This window comes from Canis lupus, chromosome 23 (assembly GCF_003254725.2).
Source record: "Canis lupus dingo isolate Sandy chromosome 23, ASM325472v2, whole genome shotgun sequence".
Taxonomy (NCBI): domain Eukaryota; kingdom Metazoa; phylum Chordata; class Mammalia; order Carnivora; family Canidae; genus Canis; species Canis lupus.
The window spans coordinates 26,887,172-26,911,754 of record NC_064265.1 but is presented as its reverse complement, the minus strand read 5'-3'; the positions used below and the strand labels follow the sequence as shown (position 1 = coordinate 26,911,754).

The 24,583-nt window shown below is 34.8% G+C and overlaps 1 protein-coding gene and 1 long non-coding RNA gene across 15 annotated transcripts in view; one reads left to right on the top strand and one right to left on the bottom strand.

Annotated features, from left to right (window-relative positions):
* ANKRD28 (ankyrin repeat domain 28) overlaps window positions 1–24,583 on the bottom strand; it is a 189,396-nt gene that overhangs the window by 104,124 nt on the left and 60,689 nt on the right. For 10 of the 13 annotated variants that reach the window (XM_049099578.1, XM_049099579.1, XM_025449105.3 and 7 more), the window contains one exon: window positions 2,755–2,838. In XM_049099578.1, the coding sequence (XP_048955535.1) occupies window positions 2,755–2,838 (84 nt within the window). Of the gene's footprint in view, window positions 1–2,754; window positions 2,839–3,983; window positions 5,747–24,583 lie in introns of those variants that run through there. The other 3 variants (XM_025449104.3, XM_025449111.3, XM_025449108.3) reach the window with 3 other exon arrangements.
* Window positions 238–24,559, top strand: LOC112661190 (uncharacterized). 2 transcript variants are annotated; one of them, XR_003137491.3, is made up of 3 exons: window positions 238–445; window positions 21,936–22,031; window positions 23,277–24,559. It is a non-coding gene; the product is annotated as an uncharacterized LOC112661190 (long non-coding RNA). The 2 variants fall into 2 exon arrangements; XR_003137490.3 differs by lacking the exon at window positions 238–445 and adding an exon at window positions 18,813–19,070.

Below are 24,583 nucleotides of genomic sequence, written 5' to 3'. Positions count from 1 at the left end.
GAACTTCAAAAACCTTAAGTTTCAAAAAGACGTTATTCTCAATTACTTTATTTTTTAAAAACACCATTGTTACAGACATGAAGCTTAAACATATACCTATCAAGAGTCATTCTATATGACACAAAACATTGTTTTACTACACAAATGTATACATTGCCTCTTAAAAGAAAAAACTTACTATCTTGAATTAGAAAAATGGCCACAGATTTAACACATTGTAAATTATGACAACACTCTTAACTATGAAGTCACATGAGAAAAGACCAAAAAGCAGCTGTAAAAAAAACTTGTCAAAACCCCATGAATCACAAAAGATAACAGAAGAGTCATCCACTCTCAAGAAGGACCTACAGATTTGAAATACTAACCTCGCTTTTAGTTTCAGAGTAAGGGCACAAGTTAGGAGATGTTAAGAAATGATGCTTAAAAGTAAAGAAAGGAAACTGTAAGTAGAGGCTAAAATTCATAAATGTTTTTTTGGGGGAAGGGAGGGAGTCACACACTAGTTACACATATGCAATAGTTCCCAAGGATATCACACCAGAATAAACTGATGCACAAAAAGATTAATTTTTTTAAATTTAAAATAATTTGATTACTATAGCAGAAAGCAGAATTGGCTATAATGAGACTTTGTAGTAATGGAAATTAATCATGGTAAATAGCATTACAGTGCAAACTTTCTCACCAAGATAAGATTTGTTAGTACTATTAAGAAAACAAGCAAACAAACAAACCCAAAAAACTAGAGTTAAACAGAACAGAAAGCCATTTTCATCCTTTTCATAAGTCTATACACCATCACTATTTTCTGTCCTAAGAAAAGTAGACTCTTCAGAACACCTCAATTAGGTAAAGTAACCAGGCACTCCATTTAAAATATGCTGGGGCGCCTGAGTGGCTCAGTCAGTTAAACATCTGCCTTCGGCTGAGGCATGGGGAAATCCCTGCTCACTGGGGAGCCTGCTTCTCCCTCTCCCTCTGAGCCACTCCGACTTGTGTTCTTGCTAACTCTGCTCTCTCTCTCAAATAAATCTATAAGTTATCTTTTTAAAAAATATACATAAATAAGTACATCCTGAATTAGGTACATGTATCCAATAAATATAAACTTAAAGGCAATTCACTTAGGAAGGTTTTTATTTTTTTTATTTTTTATTTTTTTAAATTTTTATTTATTTATGATAGTTACAGAGAGAGAGAGAGAGGCAGAGACACAGGCAGAGGGAGAAGCAGGCTCCATGCACCGGGAGCCCGATGTGGGATTCGATCCTGGGTCTCCAGGATCGCGCCCTGGGCCAAAGGCAGGCGCCAAACCGCTGCGCCACCCAGGGATCCCCTTAGGAAGGTTTTTAAAAAATGTAATGATAGCACTTTGATTACTACCTAATGTGAGAATGAACCACTTTAGCTAAAGATCAAATTTATTTGGATAATCCAACTTTTATTTTTATTTTTTTTAAGATTTATTCATTCATTCATTCATGATAGATGGAGAGAGAGAGAGAGAGAGAGGCAGAGACACAGGAGGAGGGAGAAGCAGGCTCCATGCTGGGAGCCCAACGCAGGACTCGATCCCGGGACTCCAGGATCACACCCTGAGCCAAAGGCAGGTGCTAAACTGCTGAGCCACCCAGGGATCCCCTGGATACTCCAACTTTTAAAAGATAAATACTTTTTTTTAATATCTACTTAATATTATCACAGTAGTATTTTATGAAAGAATGAAGGAAAGAGGAGAGTTTGAGATGACCTTGCAGACTTGTAGAATTACACCTATCATTTCAGGTCATCTGTCTTGGTGTTGCTATAGCAACTTTATGACTCAAGACCCCCTCAACCCCAATAATTCAGAGGACTGAATTACGTATGGAAAATGTTGTGTGTTTCCAGTAACAGTAACACACATTTATGTGTCTGATCTTTTTATAGTAAATTATGTATTTTTAGCCTCAATTTAGTAAATTAACTACTGGCCACTAGAGAAACACAGAGGAAATTATCCATATACCCAATCTTTATAAAACTGTCATGTCAGTCCTGAATGTTAAATCACTGTATCTTTCAGATTAGAGACTTCTCAAATATGTCTTTCTTTACTGACAGACTCAAACAGATGAGTCTGTATATAATGCTTACAATGCTTATTTACAGAAAACAAATTTGATCTCAAACTATATATATTGTATAAAATTAGTTATATTATAAACTTAATAGAAATGTCTTTTATTTAAAGTTCGTTCACAAAAAAGAATGCTCACCTAAAATGCATACAAGTATTTAACAGTGAAGTGTCATGACGTCTACAACTTACTTTCAATGAGATTCATCAAAAGACAATGGAAAACCATACGTGTGTGTGTGTGTGCATATATATATATATATATATATATATATATATGTTATATGTGTAAATTGAAGAGGGAAAGTAAATGTGGCAAAATGTTATCACATCACTGCAGGATCTTTGTAGAGGGTATATGGGTAGCCAGAATATTTATTCAAACTTTTCTGTGAAAAATTTCCAAGTAAAAAGCTGGGGAAACGACCCTCACTGGATCCTCATTTATTTGGGTTATAGTTTTTACACTGACTAGTCTAGTTTTTTCTTTTGAGGTAATTAATTCAAGACCCTTTTGCCTTCATTTAAAACACCTGTTACAGACATGTGTTATATCTTTTTAACAAAATCTTAATTCCTAGAGTTTTTACAAGTAGATTTAAAGGCCAGTATCAGTGAATTAACTGTTTTACCTGAAAGTTAACATCTTCTTTCTTAAATATTAGTGCTCGAACTTCATCAGGATCTCCATTAAATATAGCTTGCACCAGTGATGGCTAAAATACAAGAGAGTAATAAAAAATATTAATCACACTGCATGGATGATTCTAAAGATATTCCCACATAACTTTTAAACCTAAATTTTTTCTTCCCTTTACCAACGATAATCAATTTGGTTTTTGACATTAACCAAAAGTTTCATGAAGTTAAATCATAGGAAAGTATAGGATTCCCACCTGAATAAAAAAGGCCTAATTTAAAAAAAAAAAAATCAACTCAGTATGACCAAAATTACATAGATAATAAACACAATAAAACTTCATTTTTTGCGAGTAGAAGCCTTTTGTGTATATATACATATATATGAAAAACAAATTTTCTTCCAAATACAAGTGTGGTATCTCAACATCTGCTTGTGAGACATAACTTGTCAGACAAGTCATTCCTAGGCCACACTGAGGCCCAGGAAGGTGGGCCTTTTTGAAAAGTTCTGTTTGGGGTGTTAAATAACTTGCATGGGTTAGCATTATATGTTATACAGATATAAATCCAAAGAAAGAAAATCTGATGATTGATGAAAATCACTACTATTCAAAGATCAAAAAATATCATACACCTGAATAACATGAAAAGGCAAACACGTGCATGGCTAAATATAACAATTTCTTAACACCACAGCCTCTCTGATAAGGTATCATATTATACTAGACAAATAAGAAACCAATTGACAACAACATTAAAAGTAAGGTTAAGGATGATTCTTTTTTAAATAAAAGTGCTACCTGTAAATACATAAAATTCATTACAGAAAAGGTTGTGCCTCAGTATTGCTAGCAGCAGTCAACCTTTCCTAAAACATACAGTTCCTCATTCTTGTTACAGCAGTTTTTAAAACCACAAAATGAAAATAGAAACGTGGTTGCCAGAACTACAATTCTCAAATTATTTTTAAAAAGTCTTTTTAAGAGAGTAAGAGATAGTAAGTAAAGTCTGAAATGTTATCTAAACATCTGAAGAAGTAAAAATCAGAAATGTGTGCATTTTATACACAAGTGATACTCTATCATATTTATACATCTATATTGCTTTAATTTGGGTTTTTAATGAAACTAGCGGAAACCAACTTATGTTTATTCTTAACAGATAAAATTTACCCTGCTAGTTCAGTAGAAGATAGTAAACATAAACTCTAATATCTTACCAATACACTTCCAGAAGATGATGAATGTAGGGATTTATTTTCCTGTGGCAATTTAGAAATGAATGCAGGAGATTCATCTTCTACCTCCTCCAAAACAACAATACACACACGACTCATTCGCTCTTTTAAAATACTAAATTCTAAGCTATGTGATAAAAGTCACAGTTGGAAGAGCACAAGTAGTTTTTCCTCCTCTTCTGTACAACAGTTACGATCATTCTCTGAACAGCGCAGCTGGTTTTTTAAAGTTAATAAGTACTATCAGAAAAACTGAAGTTTAAAATTATGACTATGTAACATAACTTCCTAAAATCAACAAAATTCTACTATTTTCTGTTGGGTTACTGCAATACTTAAAAGATATTTCATATCAACATGTCCATAACTAAAACAGAGTCCAATATAAGCTCATTTAAAAATATTTTTCTCCTAACAAAATAGTCATATTGCTCTCTGTCTCACAGAAATTTACTTGCATAAAAAGATCATTGTTTGGAGTGACAACACCACACAATGCAAAATGAAATGAGAAACAATTACTGTGACAGAGATGATTACAGCTATACCCACTCTTGCCTGCAAGGTCATACAGTTACCAGTAGCTGACTTGCTTATAATTGAGAAAAAAAAAAAAATCTCACTATTCTGTTTCCACTTCTAATTTGTCTTCATTTCTTCAGCTTCTGATTTAATGCAGATACTATCCAGAAAAAAAATATCTAGAGCTCAGCACAAATTCTTAAAATAAGGCTCAGAGGTTGACAATTCTTTCTGTGTTTGGTAAAGAAAAAAAAAAAAAAACAACAACAACACTGCATTAATAGCAAAGCTGCAGTACATTTACATGCGATGAGTCAGACCACAAGAGACAATAGGACTCTTGGTACTAGAATACAGCTTGATTAATCCAGATATCCCATATAATAGAAGAAACACAGATAGCTTTATTCCCATCGATAGCATAAGCAAGGGAGAGCGTTCATTCTTTCTCCATCAGGCAGTTGTCTGTGGCTGCTCCAGCAAAAGGGCACAGCACCAGGCAGAAATAGTGTTAGCAGTGGATCCTAATGGTACAGGCAGGCTGCGAAGAAATTAGAAGGCATTTGAGCTCAAATTACTGCTTCAGGCTTTTCATTTAAAAAAAGAAAGGAAAAAAGCCCAGTAGTTTATCATTCCAGTGTTTCCTTTGATCTCCACATGAATACAGCTTCCATTAAATAGTCTTCATTCACAGGAAAAAACAGCAGACTGTGCATCTTCTTTGAGCCAACTACTTTATTCAATCATCTGCTCTGTGCCAATATAGTTTCCTTCCACTGTGAAAACCGCTACAGTTATCCTTTTCAGTAGATTTCAGATGCTTTCCTGTTTCTCAGATGATCTTGCAAATCGCCACGGATACCTCCAAATGAGTAGGTCCTTAAAAAATATCTACCGAACATCAGGATCAGCCCCACAGAAGCATTCCAACTGAGCAACAGTCTGAATAGCAAAGACTGCAGAACCGCAGGATGAAATGCCTAGTAATGCTCACATGTTACACTTACCAGAGATCTGAGCTACTGCTCGGGATGTAACTTCCTCTAGCAGGAGAAAAAAATAGTGTATTTGGACAGCCTTCACAATTAGAAGGTTCATGCCAGTTCTGTGACTAATCCAGATCAAACTGAAAAATTCTATAACTGAAAAATGAGTGCGCTTTTAACATTTTCCACTAAAAGCCACAAGGAAATCTGGTGTACTGCCTCTGCTGACTAACACTGGTTTTAGCAAGTAAACAATTCCAAACAGCTTAACTGCTTTCGTATGTTACAATATAGCAAATGTTTAACCCTATAATGACAGCTGCAGTAAGAGTGTCTGCAGTGAACCCATAAAAAGAGATGGAGAAATATTTTATGAGAATATAAAAACACAAATCTAAGATTTTATTCTTTTTTTTACGAAGATAATTTTTAATAAACCAAGTGTATTTAGTTTCAAAAATGCAAAGAAGTTCAAACAAAGAAATTTAAGATTTACTAACAATTTGTAGGTTGTTGAATTTAATCAATCAGGTCATATTTTTTAAAGAGAAAAGACAAAAATTTCACAATGTAAAAATCCTGGCTCAAAATGTCTATGGATCATTTCAATTTTACTGAAGAAATTAAATAATTCTACCTTCCCATCTGGAAATGGAATAAAGCCTTAAAATCTGTTAAATAGCTGCATAAAACTATTGTTTAAAATTCTTAGATTAATATTCTGTAAGTCAAAAAGACATAGGGTAACATAAAGAAAGTAAGATTTTAGGGAAAATTAATTTCCTCAAAGCTACAAAGAAGTGTCAAAGAAGTGTCAATTTATAGTTAGGGTTTCCCCTTCTTTCTCTATTTACTAAATAAGTCAGATAGTTTCCAACGGAAAAAAATAAAGAAAATATCGTGGTTTCCCTTCAATCTTTGTTCTCCTATCATCTAGCATTTTTATTCATAAACATAACAGCTATTTTTGAACATTCATAATGTGCTAAGTGTTGTACATTCTCATTTAATAGAATAACCTTGGTATGTTCCCATACGATAGAGGGAAAAAAGACACAAAAACTAAGTATTTTATCCAAAGGCATATAAATTAGTAAAGTTGTGCCTAATTCTAAACACATGCTCTTTCAAATCTACTCTGCTTCCACTGAGTACATGCACTTATGAATGGTATCCCTCACCCTTCCATTCTCTCAAGATCTTTGCAACCTATATAATACTAGACTGTAAAAGTAATCTTAAAAGATAGGTAACTTATAATGGTTGTGAAGAGTTTAGGTAACAAAAGAATATACTATTTATTGCCATATTATTCCTAAACAAGTTATTTTTAAATAGGTATTTCAGGGCTAGTGTTATTACATGTGTTTAAGCCTATTTACCAAAACATAAAAAGAAAAAGAAAAACAAAAACTCAGCAAGATACAGATAATATAAGAATGCCAGAATTTAAGAACAAAAAACACTGGACATCAATATATGAAAAAGCCTGTAATCCTAACTGTACCAAGATACTAAAATATGCTATTAATTCACATAGTTGTATTTTAAAACATAAAATATAAACTAGTTTTAAGCCAAATTAAAGATATGCAAATATTTTGACATACAAAATTATGTTAACTATCTCCACATGGATACATAAAAAATACCATCTTGATATTCGAAACAAGTGAAAATGAAACCACTATGGTAACAGTATCCTATATTCTATCTTCAGGGTTTTTTTTTTCCCACCCCAAACAAATCCCTCTTTTTAATATAGGCAATTTTAACTTGTTCCAAAGTATCCAGTGTATAAATTCACCTACTTAAGACTTAAACAGGTACATCCTCGTTCTTGTTCTAAGTAAACTTCCATACTTAGGTCTTTCCCAGCCAGAACACAAGCTCCTTGAAGGCACGGATTATGTTTTTATTATATACATGATGTGCGTGCACACACTTTCCTTCCACTTTCTTCCACTTATAAACAATATCAATGAAAAGAATCTCATGTCACAAGACTCTGGCATTGAGAATTAAAATTATAAAAGACAACAGGGAATTCATATGTATATACAAATATGTATGTATACATTAAAAGTATATATACAGGGGCACCTGGGAGGTACAGTCAAGCTTCTGACTCTTGATTTCGGCTCAGGTCGGCTCAGGTCATGATCTCAGGATCGGGAGATTGAGCCCCACTCGATGGCTCACACTCAGCCCAGAGCTACTTGAGAGTCTCTATCCCTCTCCCTCTGCCCCTCCCGCTCATGCTCTCTCTAAAATAAATAAACTAAAAATTTTTAGAAAGAGAACATATTATATATACACACACACTTTAATCAGGAAACACAAGCGGCATTAAAGTGCAGTAAAATGAGTTTTGTACCTCTAGTAGGGAAGCAAGTTAAAATGCAGAAATTGACAGGATATAAAATAATGATAGAGGATGACAAAAATTAAGGCCTCAAGAAGTCCAGCCTACTTGGAATTCAAATTCTGATTCTGTTACTTATTAGCTGTGTTCTTGGACAAGCTACTTAAATTCCTGGAGCCTAAATTTCTTTACACTTATAACCTAAGAAAAATAATCTCCAGAGATTCTTATCTAGGAAAAATACAGTAATAGCACCATGACTGACTGAGAATGAAGGCTTTGCAGCCAAACTGTATGTATTCTAATCCAGCTTCCTACCAACAAACCTAACCATGACCTTGAGCAAATTACTTAACCCCTCTGTTTCATTTCAACATCTATTAAAGGACATTAACAGAATCTGGTTTAAAATGAAATGAAGACAGTCTTATTATTATGGATATTTAGGGTAGTAGAAGAATATCCAGTTGTTAAGGCAGTAGTAAAGAGAGGACTACTGCCGTTTTCTCCCCCTACTGGTGAGGTGGATTCAGACTGGTGTCCGGAGATCGCAATTCAGTTGCTAAGTACAGCCTCCCCACCCTCTTCAGGCATTTTAGGAGACGGTAAGAAGTTTGTCATACACTCCAGTAAACCAAACTGAGCAGTTACTGAGAAGAGGAAGTAGTAAACTTAAGCAAGAAGTAGGACTACGGGTTTTACCATTCTTCCACATTCACTGTATTTTACATCTAAGGAAAGAGGGTAAAAATTACTGGCCCATAATATACTATACTATACACAGATAAATAATTCACTATTTTTTTATTATTTAAGCTAACAGCATCATCTGGCACTATTTTATATCTTGTACTGAGTAAGACAGGCCCCTATTCTCAAAGAATTCATAACTTAAAGGAAAAGGAGACAGGTCCATAACTAAGAAAATAGGAGTGTATGAAATATTAATGATGAAAAATTAACAAAGACTGTGCAAACTTAGGTTCAACAACTTCTTTTGTCATTTGAACAATGGCAAGGGGATGTGATTTTTTTTTCTTGAGGCACTTACTTTTTAGGCCAAGTTAGATTAAATTTTAATAAGCCAACAGATTTCAAGTCTGACAACTTCATAATCTTTCCAATTTTTTTTAAGATTTTATTTATTCATTCATGAGAGAGACACACAGAGAGAGAGAGGCAGAGACACAGAGGGTGAAGCAGGCCTCCCACAAGGAGCCCGATATGGGACTCGATCCTGGATCCTGGGATCACGCCCTGAGCGGAAGGCAGACGCTCAACCACTGAGCCACTCAGGCATCCCACATTCCTAATTTTGTTACACTACCTTTCTTCTTCTGACACAAATGATTTTTTTCTTTATGTACAGAGACTGAATCCAAAGCTCATCTTATCCCTTGCAAATCTGTGACCTCCATATTATCATAGAAAAGTAATTTTACTCAGGGTATATATAGTGGCTACTCTGTGCCAAGCTAGTCTGAGTATTAAAAAATAAAAAGCTTGTGGTGAAAGATGGTAAGGAAGTGAGTTTAAACCATGTTTAAGAAACATTTCTCATAGTTCAAGAATCCTGAACAATCTTCTTGAGCTAGACCTCATCTGCCCATATAGTTAAGAAAAAGCCTTATAAACAGATTTAAAAGAAAATGTGGCAGGAAGGAGAGGGAAGGGAAAAAAGTTGTTAAATAGCTGTTCTTTAGGTTATCAGCTTTCCCTGTTCTTTGTACAACCGGTATAAAAATGACCTCACATATTTTAAAAATGATGGATTCAAAATCCTTATAACATATGCAAATTAAATATGCACATAATATATTTACAAACTAAGCTATTTTTTAAATGTTTACCCATCCACACTTCCAAAATGGCTGACAACCACTGATATCCAATAATCTCAAGTGGTTTGATCCCACTGGTATTATAGTAATAATGAATTGTTAACTCTTCCATTATTAATATTATTATTTTTTATGATTTATTTATTTATTCATGAGAGAGACAGAGAAAGAGAGAGAGAGAGAGAGAGAGAGAGAAAGAGAAAGGGGGGGGGGGGTAAAGACACAGAGGTAGAAGCAGGCTCCATGCAAGCAGCCCAATGTGGGCTTGGATCCTGGGATCACGCCCTGAGCCTAAGGCAGACACTCAACTGCTGAGCCACTCAGGTGTCCCCGTTATTAATATTATTATACTCCGCATGGTAACATATATTAATATTACCTATTATTAATCTGGTGTGTTTTTTACAAAGACCTCTATATTCTGCATCCATTCTTCCCATCTTATTCAACTAGAACATTCAATTTTTAGGTAGTACAGAGTCTCACAAAACAAAGTCTATACTTCTCAGCCTCCCCTGTAGCTGGGAACCACAAGACAAAGTTCCGACCAATATTTTAAGTACAAGTGTTAAGTGGTTGCCAGAAAATCTCCTATTCCTAACAAGGACAAATGGTATATCCACCCTACTTCTTGGAACATGGCTGACATGCCACCATCTTAAACCAAACAAGGACCAGAGTCTAAGGTGGTGAAGAGTAGGCTAAAGGGAATCTGGGTCCCTTGAAGACTTTGTGGAACAGAACTGCCAAAAAAGCCCTAGAATACCCACTTCCCAACTCTTATGTTACAAAGAAATAGAAATTCTACCTTAAGTCAATGTGATTTTGAGTCTCTTTTACTGGGAGCTGAAGCTATCAGTATCACTAAGTGATAACCTTACCCTTCCTTTAGTAAGTGATCCACATTTTAGAACAGTATACTTAAATTTTTCAATAAATAAAATGGATTATAAACATTAGCTGCAACAAACTGCAGTAGAAACAATAACTAACCAGAAAACTAACCAAAGAATTAATCCACTATATTATTTATACTAAGAAAAAAAAAACTCAGTGGAGGTTGGAGGGAGAAGGAAACAAATATTTATCACAATTATTCTCACTGTGGTGTGCCTTGGTGGCTCAGTCAAACATCCAACTCTTGATTTCAGCTCAGGTCATGATCTCAGGGTTGTGGGACTGGGAACAGAGTCAGGCTCCATGCTCTGGCAGGGAGTATGCTTGCGATTCTCTCTCCCTCTCCTTCTGTCCCTCCTCCTGCTCTCTCTCAATAAGTAAATAAATAAAATCTTTAGAAAATGTATTCTCATTGAATCCTCATCACATCTTGTGGATACTACTATTCAAGTTATATACGGGAAGTGAAGGTTCAGTAACATCCATTCAGTCAATGACTCATCCATTTATCTATATTTATTCATCATCTACTATGTGCCAGGCTTTCTGTTATGCTAAAGAAACAAAATTATGAATAAACAGTCAAATCCTTAATCTAATGGAGCTTACATACAAATAAATACTATATAATTGAAAACTACAATAAACTGTAGAAGGAAAAATTTCTTGAAAGGTAGAAAACTAGAGGAAGGTCAGTGTGGCTAGAGCAATCATGAGGAACAGTAACAGATGGGAGTTGGGAGAAATAGGTAAACTCAGACTATATAGGGCTTTGTAAGGCAAATTATAAAGTTTGTATTTTCTGATTGAGAAGTCATGAGAAATTTTAAAACAAGGCAGTCATACTTTGCTTTAAAAAGATTATGTGGCTTCCGTGTAGAGAACAAATTTGAGAAGAATGGAGCCAAAGGACTAGTTAAGAGACTGTTGCGATAATCCAAAGAGTAGGTACTTTTAACAAGGATGTTAAGCATGTAAATGCAGAGACGGAGATATATTTTAGAAATAGGATTTATAGTACCTGCCAGTAGATGGCCATAGCCATGAGGGAGAAGGTGGTAATCACAATTCCTAGGTTTTTTACATAAGCATCTAGTGCTTACAAGAGCTAAAGCAATCTAGGCCTTCTTCCATTTCCAAATTTATTAAAATGAGTAATAGGACTTGTCACATCATATCCAAGGACCCTGGACTCTCTAAGTCAGTTCCAAATCTTAATTTAAAATCTGTATCTTGAACATCTACTCTTATGATTTGAAAATGAAGTGTTAGCAATTCTGAACTTGTCTAATTCTAAGATGAGTATAAAAAAGTTCCTAAAGGACAGTGAGATTTGGTTCCATCCTACTCAAAATTCATAACACTGAAACAATCTAAAAACCTTTTGGCAAGAATATTTTTAAAACATTCAAAATTACAATAGCAGCAATGTCCACAATAGCCAAACTGTGGAAGGAGCCTCAGTGTCCATCGAAAGATGAATGGATAAAGAAGATGTGATATATGTATACAATGGAATATTACTCAGCCATTAGAAATGACAAATACCCACCAATTGCTTCAACGTGGATGGAACTGGAAGGTATTATGCTGAGTGAAATAAGTCAATCGGAGAAGGACAAACATTATATGGTCTCATTCATTTGGGGAATATAAAAAATAGTGGAAGGGAATAAAGGGGAAAGGAGAAAAAATGAGTGGGAAATATCAGAAAGGGAGACAGAACATGAGAGACTCCTAACTCTGGGAAACGAACTAGGGGTGGTGGAAGGGGAGGTGGGCAGGGGGTGAGGGTGACTGGGTGACGGGCACTGAGGTGGGCACTTGACAGGATGAGCACTGGGTGTTATTCTAGTATGTTGGCAAATTGAACACCAATAAAAAATAAATTTATAAAAAAAAATTACAATAGCAAATGATTCAACAAATATTCCATATTATCATTTCCACTCTACTATACACATAGGACATTATAAAATGTCATATATCATCTCCACCTTCAAAGACCTGATGCAATCTAAGGATTTTTTGCTATTACACCAGAAGCACAGGCAACAAAGGCAAACATAAACATGTGGGACTACATCAAACTAAAAAGCTTTTGCACAGCAAAAAAAAAAGTATCAACAAAATGAAGAGACAACCAATGAGATAGGAGAAAATAACTATAACCCATATATATCCAATAACAAATTAATATCCAAAATATATAAGGAACTCATATGACCCAATAGCAAAAAACCAAAAACACAAAAAAACCTGATTTTTAAAAATAGGTAAGGATTGGGGCATGTGAGTATCTCAGTCAGTTAAGCATCTGCCTTCACCTCAGGTCATGATACCAGGGTTCTGGAATGGAGCCCTGCATCACACTCCCTGCTCAACGGGGAGCTGCTTCTCCCTCTCTCTGTGTCTCTGCCTCTCTCTCTCTCTCACTCATAAATAAAATCTTTTTTTTTAAACCCTATTAAATAAAAATAAAAGTAGGCAAAGGATCTAAATAAATATTTTTCTAAAAAAGACATACTAATGGCCACAGGTAAATGAAAAGGTACTCACTTAATCATTAGGGAAATACAAAGCAAAAAAAAAAAAAAAAATCACAATGAGTTTTCACCTCACACCTGGTATGACATCTAGTATCAAAAAGACAAGAGATAACATGTTAGCAAAGATATGGAGAAAAGGGAACACTGATTATAAATTGGTACAGCCACCATGGAAAACAGTATGAAGGTTCCTCAAAAAGTTAAATATAAAACTACTATAGGATATTGCAATCTCACTTCTGGGTATATATCCAAAGAAAATGAAATCATTATCTCAAAGAGCCATCTACATTGCCAAGTTCACTTCAACAGTATTAACAAAGACAAGATATAGAAACAAGTGTCAACGACAAATGGATTTTTTTTTAAGTGCATATACACACACACAGGAGTATTATTCAGCCGTAAAAATGAAGGATCCTGCCCGCCATTTCCAGCAACACAGATGAAACTGGAGGGCATTTAAGTTAATAAAATAAGCATGGGGGCAGTTCTGGTAGCTCAGCGGTTTAGCGCCACCTTCGGTCCAGAGTGTGATCCTGGAGACCCAAGATAGAGTCCCGCTTCAGGCTCCCTACATGGAGCCTGCTTCTCCCTCTGCCTGTGTCTCTGCCCCTCCCTCCCTCCCTCTCATGAATAAATAAAATCTTTTAAAAAATAAAATAAGCATAAATAAGCCAGACACAAAAAGACAAATACTATATTTCACTTACACATGGAATCTAAAAAACTGAACTCATAGAAGCAGAGAGTAGAATGGGGGTTGCCAGGGGCATGGGGCGTAGGGGAAAGGGGAAACTTTGGTCAGAAGGTACAAACTTTGATTTTTTAAGAACAGTAACTTTTGGGGATCTATACACACAGCATGATGGCTACAGTTCATAATACTGAACTACATACTTGAAACTTGCTGAGAGTAGATATTGTGTTCTTACTGCAAAAGAAAAAAAAGATAACTATGAGAGGTGGGTGATGTGTTAACACACTTTTTAGCTTGAGTGGTAACCTTTTCACAAAGGATACGTACTTCAAATCATCACATTGTACACTTTAAGTAATAAAATTTTTGTCAATTATACCTCAGTAAACGGGGAGAAAGACCTTGTGCAGCCTAAATGAGGTACATGAAAAAACTATCCAGTACAAGATAAGAATACAAATGATAGTAAAGTGCAGTAAATACAGAAGACCTAAATAAAAGGTACAAGACAAATCTGCCACTTTAATTAAATTAAGCCACTGGCAGGAGTACAGCATATGAATTTATTAATTGTAATTAGTATATAAAGATATCTTCTAATTGTCCATTCTCTTAAAAAATGATGGCTTTTATAAAGCTATTCATAAACTTCACTGTTGCTGTTTTTCCTCTGATTTATTGAAAGGGTGCCTTCTCAAACCAATGGTCAACTAACTAGAACATCCAGTATCAAAACTTCCTCTTGATCACATTTCTGAGAAAATGGTTAAAAACATTTTATTTATTTTTTTAGGTTTAACATTAAAAGTATTTACAATCAATCAATAAATATAAAACTATTTACAGTGCCAGAGTTTAGTCACCCAAAGTGTAGACAAGTGCCATACAACAGAAATGAAAAACGAGCCACATAATTTAAATTCTTCTAGTGAACACATTTAATTTTTAAAAAGATTTTATTTATTTTGAGAGAGAGAGAGTAGCATGAGCATGAACAGGGAAGAGAGTGAGAATCTGTAAAATTTAATATTAGTATTTCAGCTTATAATAAATATAACATAGTGGATATGTTACATTCTTTTTATTTTCTTCAAAATTTGTTGTGTATTTTATACTTAAAGCATATATCAATGTGAACATTAAATTTTCCTAGAAATTATGGATTTGGGGCAGGGAGATGGGGTAACTGGCTGATGGGCATGTGATGTGATGAGCACTGGGTGTTATACTATATGTTGGCAAAATGAATTATTTTTTATAGATTTTATCTATTCATCTCAGAGAGGGGGCATGAGTGGTGAGAAGGGGGAGGGAGAAGCAGACATGAAGCTGAGCAGGGAGGCTGACATGGAGCTCCATCCCAGGACCTGGGATCATGACCCAAGCCAAAGGCAAATGCTTAACTGACTGAGCCAACCAAGCATCCCAGCAAAATGAATTTAAGTAATAAAAAAGAAGTAACGGGTTTGTATTTAGATCTCAAACCATTTATAGTTGAGGATGCAAATAAAGGTGTTTGAGTCGTTGCAAACATATTTTAACGTTCTAACAACTAAATCAAGTATTTTTAAAATTTACATTAAACTAAATCAAGAATTTAGTTCCTTAGTTACTTTAACCAGCCATATCTGGCTAGTGATGATCATTATACAACACTGGTTTAGACCTATAAAGACTAACTTTTTACAAGTTTAACTGTTCTATTACACAGAAATCTAATAAATATGCTACCTACATTACTGTCTTAAGGAAAAGAACATAGTTTAGATTTTTATGATAGATCAGTCAATAATATGAATATACATTGCTGGATTATTGCTAGCCACAATAGGAGCTAGCAGCCTTAGTTGACTTTTCCTAGATATCTGTCATAACTTGAACAGCTCACTAGTTCTTTTACCTTTTGTTTTTTCCCAGATAACATATACACATCTCTCTAATTTTATCACAATATTAAGCCTGGTTTGAAGGCAACATTATTTTCTTTGAAACAAAGCATATGAACTTCATAGGTGACATTTTCTTCAGTAATCAAAGGCCTCTTCACATACATAGGGTTCCATATAAAATTTGTAAGATGAAGTTAACAAAAATTGACTAGCTGTCAGCACATTACTTCATTTCTCTTAGCACCTTCATTTTACTGTTGAAGCAAATGAATCTGATTAAATGATTTTTACAGCTGTTTCAGTTCTAGCATTTTATGACTTTATGTCCCTTTTCAGAGAAAAATAATGAAAGGTACCAAAAGGAGTGGTAGCAATCATAGATTAAATTTTTTCAATAAATTTGACTCTGAGAAAATAATAAATTGAGTAGTATTAACCCCCATAAAGAGTTATGGTAGAGAAGGCAATGATCAAGATAAACATGTTGAAGGCTAAAGAACTTGATTTCAAAAAAGAACTAACCAATCAAAAGACACAGAATGACTGGATGGATTAAAAAAAAAAAAAAGAAAACTTAAGTTCCAACTATACATTGTCTACAAGAGACTCATTTTAATTTTAAGGGCACATATAGGCTGGAAGCAAAGGGATGGAAAATATATTCTATGCAAATGTTACCAAAAATAGAGTAAGGTGGCTAAACTTGTATCAGACAAATTAAACCTTAAGTCAAAAAGTGTCACATGAGTCAAAGAAAGACATAAGGACAAAACTAGAGAGATTTAACAATTATACACACCCAACATCAGAACATCTAAATATATGATGCAAACATTGACAGACTGAAGGAAAAATTTGACAGCAATATAATAATAGTAGCAGACTTCAATATCCTACTTTCAGTAATGGATAGAACATCCAAACAAGTAGTCAACAAGTAAACAGTAGACTTGAACACTATAGGCCAAATGGACCTAACAGAAACATAAAGAACATTCCACCCAACAGGAGCAGCATATACACACTGTCCTTAATCACACACAAAACATTCTCCAGGATAGATGACATCTTCGGTCACAAAACAAATTTTAACACATTTAAGACTGAAGTCACACCAAATCTCTTTTCTGACCAAAACAGAATGAAACTAGTAATCCACAACAAAAGCAATATTGGAAAAGTAATAAATATATGGAAACTAACACTCTTGAATAACCAATGGATCAAAGAAGGAATCAAAAGGGAAGTTAGAAATATTCAGTATCTTGAGAGAAAAACGAAACACAATTTCCCAAAATTTATGGGATATAGCAAAAGCAGTACTAAGCGGCAAGTTTACTGTAACAAACACTATGTTAAAAAAGAAAGATCTCAAATAATCTAACTTTACACCTGAAGTAGTTAGAAAAAGAACAAACTAAGCCCCAAGTTAGCAGAAGGAGGAAAATAATATAAAACCAGAACTAAAGAAAACAATAAGGAAAAAGAAAATCAACAAAACTGAGTTGGTTATTTAAAAATATTAAATTGACAAAACTTTAGCTAGACCAAGAAAAATAGAGAACTCAAATGAAATCAGAAATTTAAGAGGAGACACTAAAACTGATGTCATGGGAAGGGGGAAGGAGGGAGGATAAGAGACTAGACTACTGTGAACAATTATAATGCCAAGCAACCAAGTAACCTAAAATAAATGGGTAAGTTCCTAGAAACACACAACCTACCAAAGACTACATCATGAATACAGAAAGATTGAAGCAGTAATCAAGAATCTCCAATAAACTAAAGCCCAGGACCAGATGGCTTTACTGGTAAATTCTACCAGACATTTAAAAAAAATCAATGCCAATCTTTCTCAAACTCTTCCAAAAAAAACCCAAAAACCAAAACCCAAACAAACAAACAAACAACAACAACAAAAACAACTGAAGAGGAAGGAACACTTATGAACTGATTGTATGGGCCAGCATTATCCTGATACCAAAACCAGACAAAGACACTATACAAAAAACAAAATTAAAGATGAATATAAAATTCCTGACGAACATTGATAAAACTGTCAACAAAATACTAGCAAACCAAATTCAATAGTACATTAAAAGGATCATTTGAGGGATGCCTGGGTGGCTCAGTTGGCTAAGCATCTACCTCCAGCTCAGGTCAAGATCCCAGGGTCCTAAGATGGAGCCCCAGGACAGACTCGCTGCTCAGCAGGGAACTTGCTTCTCCCTCTGTACCCCAACCCACACTCTCAAATATTAAAAAAATAAATAAATAAATAAGTGGATCATACACCATGGCAAAATAGGACTTATGTCTGACATGCAACCATGGTTAATCATACAAAAAATTAATATAACCCATGACATTAACACAATAAAGGGTAAAATAATGTGTATATATGATCATCTCAATAGATACAGAAGAAAACATTTGAAAAAATTCAACACCCTTTCATGATAAAAACTTACAACAAACTAGGAAAAGAAGGAAATTATACAGACCTTATATGAAAAGCCTACACATGCAGTGATTTAAAAAAAAAAAAAAAAAAAGTGAAAGCTTTCCTTCTATTTAATAAAGTACTGGATTTCCTAAACTGATTAGGCAAGAAAAAAATAAATGATATTCAAATCAGAAAGTAAAAATAGCTCTGTGTGCAGAAGACATGATCTTATTATGTACAAAACCCTTAAGACTCCACAAAAAAAAAAAATCTTAGAATTAATTAGTTCAGTAAAGGTACAAGATACAAAAAAAAAAAAAAATCAACCAAATCACTTGCCTTTCTATACACTAAGAATAAACTATCTGAAAAGGAAATTAAGAAAATAACCTCATATACCAAGCATCATAAACAATACTAATAAACTTAATTAAGGAGGTAAAAGACTTGTACATTAAAAAATTGCAAAACATAGATGAAAGAAATTAAAGTGACAAATAAATGGAAACATATCCTGTGTTCATGAATTAGAAGACTTGGTATTGTCAAAAAGGGGTCACTGGGTGATGGAACTTAAGAACAGCTTGTGATGTAATGAACACTGGGTATTATAGAAGACTGATGAATCACTGAACTCTAGCTCTGAAACTAATAATACATTATATGTTAATTTAAATTTTAATAATAAGTAAAATTTAATGCTAAAAAATCTTTTAAAAAGATTAAAAAGGGGGAATAACAAAAAAAAGTAATTGAGGAAGGTAGATTTCACAGAAACAGAAAAAAGGGAGTTCTATATGGAAGTGGAAAGTCACCTTGAGTTATGAAGAGATCTCTGTCTTTTGACACAGGAAGGAAGGTTGATGTGGGTAAGGTAAGTGGAAGAGAAAGTATGAAGTTGAAAAGGAGTAAGTGTGAGCATTTAGCTGGCAGTTGAAAGTAATAGGTCATAGGGTCTAGGATGGTTAACAACAAAAATACAGAAGTGAAGGTAGTACAAGAAAGAAATTGTGGGATGTGGTTATTGGAGTATGTGGTAAGAGCCAAGTGGAGAAGATTACTGATGTAGAAGCTATTAAGCTGTGAAGTATGATATATAAAATGTCATCTACAAAGAAATGAAATCATATAGATGACTGATACAACTCTGATCCAGATGTAGAACTAGGAGTGAGATTCAACAGACAATAGCAACAAAAAAACAGAAGAGTCATTTAGCCAGATGGTATGTGCCTCAAAAGAAGGAAGATTTTTTTTTCTTATGGTTAGGCAGGCTAGTAACATTTTAATAGCTATAGTGGATGACTAGAAGAATGCTAACTCTACTCCTCTCCCTCCCTCCAACAGAGTATGCACACATACACACACAAAGCCATTCCTAAGATATACTGGCTATGAGCAAAGGAACAATACTTGAGACCTCTAGAGAAGCATACACTTATGAAAACAGAGTTTCAGTTCAGACAGGAAATGGAATAGGCTTCCTGGAAAGAGTGTAGATTAAAGATTTATTTATGAGAACTTAAGACCTAACTCAACATTTAAACGATTGTTTTTAGACTGGAGTCTCAAAAGAATTAGTTATTTCCTTCAAAAAGTATGCAAGCAAAAAAAATTAACAAGTCAAATATAACAACATAGGTAGTTTTCCAGAATACACCCAATATGCCAAAACTAAGGGAGAAAGGGGAGGAAAACATTCTGTTGTCAAGTATATAGCATTGCATTTAAGCAATATTTTTAAAAGTTGGATTATTTTCTTCATAGTTTTGATTATCTCAAGAAGTAGTTTGAAATTAAGCAAAAGTATTTATCATTTAGACTGAATTGAAGGCCAGACTGAAGTAGTTATTTAAGCTGTATTACTTTGAAATACTCTATGTGATATGTCTCTTATTAGTAGAGTTTTTGGCTGGGACTTATGCTAATTAGCAAAATCTCTGGCATTTGACCTTCTGTCTTTCCAGGCCCAGGATAAGTACATTCTCTGAAATATAATCTTACATTATTATTAATGTAATTATGATCTCTCAGTAACTGCATCAAAGACAACTTAAGTCCAATATTACAAATTAGAGTGTAAAACTTTTAAACAGGCTGAACTTCTGCTTTGCTTTTAAAAAAAAAAAAAACTGAGGTGAGATTATCTGCAATTCATTATGGTTTGTACAATGTGGTGACACTGGATATAATGTAATATCAAATTATTGCACTTTAAAAATTGGGGCAATTTTTCAACTTAAAAATAAGTTGCGAGCAACCCCGGTGGCTCAGTGGTTTAGTGCCGCCTTCATCCCAGGGCGTGATCCTGAATGTATGGAAATTGGATGTATGAAAAGTGAACTGCCTATCCAGGGCCTCAACTGATACAAAGTTATACTGATTCATGTATTCAAAATACCATGTAATTCAAAGTAACTCCATTTTCCCTGCCAAATAAATTTATAAATAAGATATTTAAAAGGTGGGCAGCCTGGGTGGCTCAGCGGTTTAGCACCGCCTTCAGCCCAGGGAGTGATCCTGGAGTCCCGGGATCAAGTCCCATGTCGGGCTCCCTGCATGGAGCCTACTTCTTTCTCTCTCTGCCTGTGTCTCTGCCTCTCTCTCTCTCTCTTTCTTTCTCTCAAATAAATAAAATCTTAAAAAAAAAAAAAAGTTGCTATGGTTACCCAATGTTTACCTTTATAAGCAATAATTACAGGAGACATCCAAGGGAATCCCACAAAGTGCAGTTAAAATCAGGAACCGAAGTATACACTAGTTATTTCACACACAAATTGGGACCACATATACCACTTCCCTTTCAAAGTATCATTTGGGAAATACTAAAGAAAATGATTCACTTCTTTCTAAACTGTAGAAGGGTGGAGACAAAAATACTGAAACTTGTAACTATTTTAAAGTCCAAGTGATGACTCAGATAATTAGAACATTTTTCATATTCTTCAGCTCCTTTTATTAAAGAGTGCTATCTAAAATGTTATAGAACAGCTTCTATTGTTAAAAAAAAAAAAAAAAAACAAAGGAAAGGGTGTTTCTAATGTGTACCAGGCATGGAATTTTTTTGCATAAATAGATTTGATACCGTTGATAAACCTGTAAAAAGCCATGCTTATAACTTAATGTTACTTCAGAGTAAAATAAAGTCAATTCCTTTACATGTGGTCAATTTTGAACTTCTTAAATGGAAAGGGGCGCTTGTCAGAATTGATAAATAGCTCATTCTTGACTATCTGGGTAGTTAAATCTGTATCAGTAGTTACTGCAGTACAGAAATGTTTTTGTCTGTTTCGTTCAACAGCAGAACATTTAGTATGCTAGAATACCCCTGAAGGTTTTCACCTGAATAGGCTTCTAATGTGATCTTAAAATTAGGAGACTCATCATTACATCTTAATGGACCTCCCACAAAGTGTCTACTGTTCTACTGGAACAGTCCAGCAGACTTTCAAAAACATTTGTTCCCTACATTAGGGCTATCCTAAACTAAACTAAAAATAGCATATTACACTCAACTGGCTTAAACAATAAAGAGACTTAGCATAAATAACAAGAAGTGAAATTAAGGTGGCTTTAAGGTACTTAACTGACACCAGGCTCCAGCTAAGTCTTCTGTCTCAGTATGGACCTTAGGATAATTCCCTTCATAGTCATGGATACCTGCCATACTTCAAAGCATCATATCAGACACATACTGTCCAGCAGAAAGGTAAGTTTCCTGCTGTCTTTCCCTTTATAGGTATGAAAACTTTCCTAGAAGCTACCTAAGCTGACTTTTCCAGACATGTGACCAATCCTGGCCTCTTATGTTCCTTCCTAAAGAAATCACTACTAGGTAAGAATAAGATTACCATGATTAGCTTACACTATTAAAGACTTCAAGTCATGTAGGTGAGGAGTGAGCAACCAAACAAAACTGGGGGCCTGCAAGGAAGGAAGTGGGTAATGACTGATGAGCAAACAACCAAAAGCATGCTATGTACAACAGTAAAATTTTGAATCTTGCATCTTATTTCAATAGTGTACTTTTCCCACCTTCATTAATGAATCACAACACACTAGGTACTAGATGATATTGAAGGCTCTAGGGATTTTTATTTTTATTTAAATAATTTATTTATTGAGACAGAGGGCGGGGGGGGGGGCAGAGACACAAGCAGAAGGAGAAGCAGGCTCCATGCAGGGAGCCAACGCAGAACTCAATCCTGGGTCTCCAGGATCACACCCCGGGCTGCAGGTGGCGCTAAACCGCTGCACCATCAGGGCTGTCCTCTAGGGATTTTTAAAAGGGGGGAAAAAAATCAGTCATCAGTAACTTATCTTAAAACAGAATAAAGGCAATCACTTTATAAATGCCATTGACAAGAGTACACTTTAGAATATGAAATAGTAAAATTACACTTTATTTTTGACCAATTAAAATGAAAATTTTATCTCAAAAATATGGTTTTTTAAAAAAAAGATTTTATTTATTCATGAGAGACACACACAGAGAGGTAGAGACATAGACAGAGGGAGAAGCAGACTCCTCGCAGGGAGCCCGATGCGGGACTCAATCCTCAGACCCCGGATCACACCCTGAGCCAAAGGCATCCCTCAAAAAATATTTCCTATTAATCTTACCTTTCTCCTTTAGTAAAAGTATGCTATTTCCTAGACATAGGTCAAACCACATCTAAAGTAATGAGACTAGAACATACCCAAAGCCAGCACAATGTGGATCTAAAAACCATGTCATGTCAATGAAGCTACAGGGATTTTGTCTGAAAAGGAGTCAGGGAGAATATGACAGCTTTAAAATATTTAAAGTGAAGGTCATTATAAAAAGACATCAAATTGCATAAGTCTAGAGATAAGAACTAGATCAATGAATAATAACAAGCAGCAAGATAAAATCTGGTTAAATATAAGATGGTACTTTTATCTAGCATTATTTTATGTGAAGATAGAACAAGGTTGGCTGCTCATATGGGGCTGGGATGAACATCCCAGGTAATATGAATACATGATGATACTAGGCACTTTATGTGTACTCATTTTTAACATGCTTACAAAGTAGTTTCTACTTCCAATTTCACAGATAAAAATCTGAACTGGAAAAGTTAAACACTGGAAATCATATGGCTGACAAGTGGAGAAAAACAGACCCTAACCCAGGACCATCTGTCTCCAAAGCCTAGCTCTTCTTACAAATCACACATCCAAGAGAAGTTAAATTAACAGTTAAGGAAGCAAATGGGATTCCTGAGTTGGTGAGAAACAAACAGCATCTGACTTGAAGTCCTGATTTCAAAATTAAGATGCCAGAAATGAAAAGTATTACTCCATTTGTGTCAGTACCTCTTAGTTTAAGAATACTCTCACATCTATTCTTGCTTTGAGGTAAGCAAGCTGGGGAGACACTTTCTTGGCATTCTACCTCACAGAGAAAGAGAACAGGGATGAATTCCTTCAACTCCCTTCTGGTTTACCTTCAATCATACTGTATCTTCAAGTTCCCTCTCTGATCTTTCATTCATTCAGTAGTCATTTATTTAAACACTTCTTGCAAGACAGGTACCCATAACAGTGACTTTGCAATCAATGGGAAGGAGCTTAAAAGCACAGAAGAAACAATAATTTTATTCAAAAATATTTCCATCTTTTTATAAATTTTGTCAATTCTGATTCCTTTATCACTTTGATTTATCCCTTATTACTGTCTCTATTGCTTCCTCTTGACCTACACAAAACTCCTCTGCTTCCTTCATGAGCTAACTTTCCATTTTCTACTTGTTTCCCCCTGCTGTAATCTGACTTCTATACTCACCATTTAATTGAAATTGGTCTAAGATCACCAACAGTAATATATTGCAAAATCTTCATTTTTCTCAAACTACAATTATAGATACCAATGATTTTTTTTAAACTTTTAAAGATTATTTTTTTTATTCATGAGAGACACCCAAAGGCAGAGACTTTTAAGCAGTGGGAGAAGTAGGAGCCCAATGCAGGACTCCAATCCCAGGACTCCGGGATCACGACCTGAGCTGAAAGCAGACACTCAACCACTGAACCACCCAGGCGTCCCACCAATGCTCTTTATTAAAACTCTCTTCCATAACTATTTCACCTATATTTCTAAACCTTCTTTTTTGGCCCCTCCCACTTGGATTTTCTTGCACCACCCATACTTAAATACTGGCTTTTCTTTCAGCCTACTTTTCTACCTCTTCCTGGACAATTTCATTTGTAATACCAGCCATCACATGTGATTCTTTCAAGTCCTAACCTCCAGACACAACTTCCAAATGCACAGTCATTTTATCTGCATATTCCAAATTATCTCAGACTCAGCAAGTGAAAAATCAACTTATCATCTCTAAGTCCATTCCCCCAAAGTGTTCT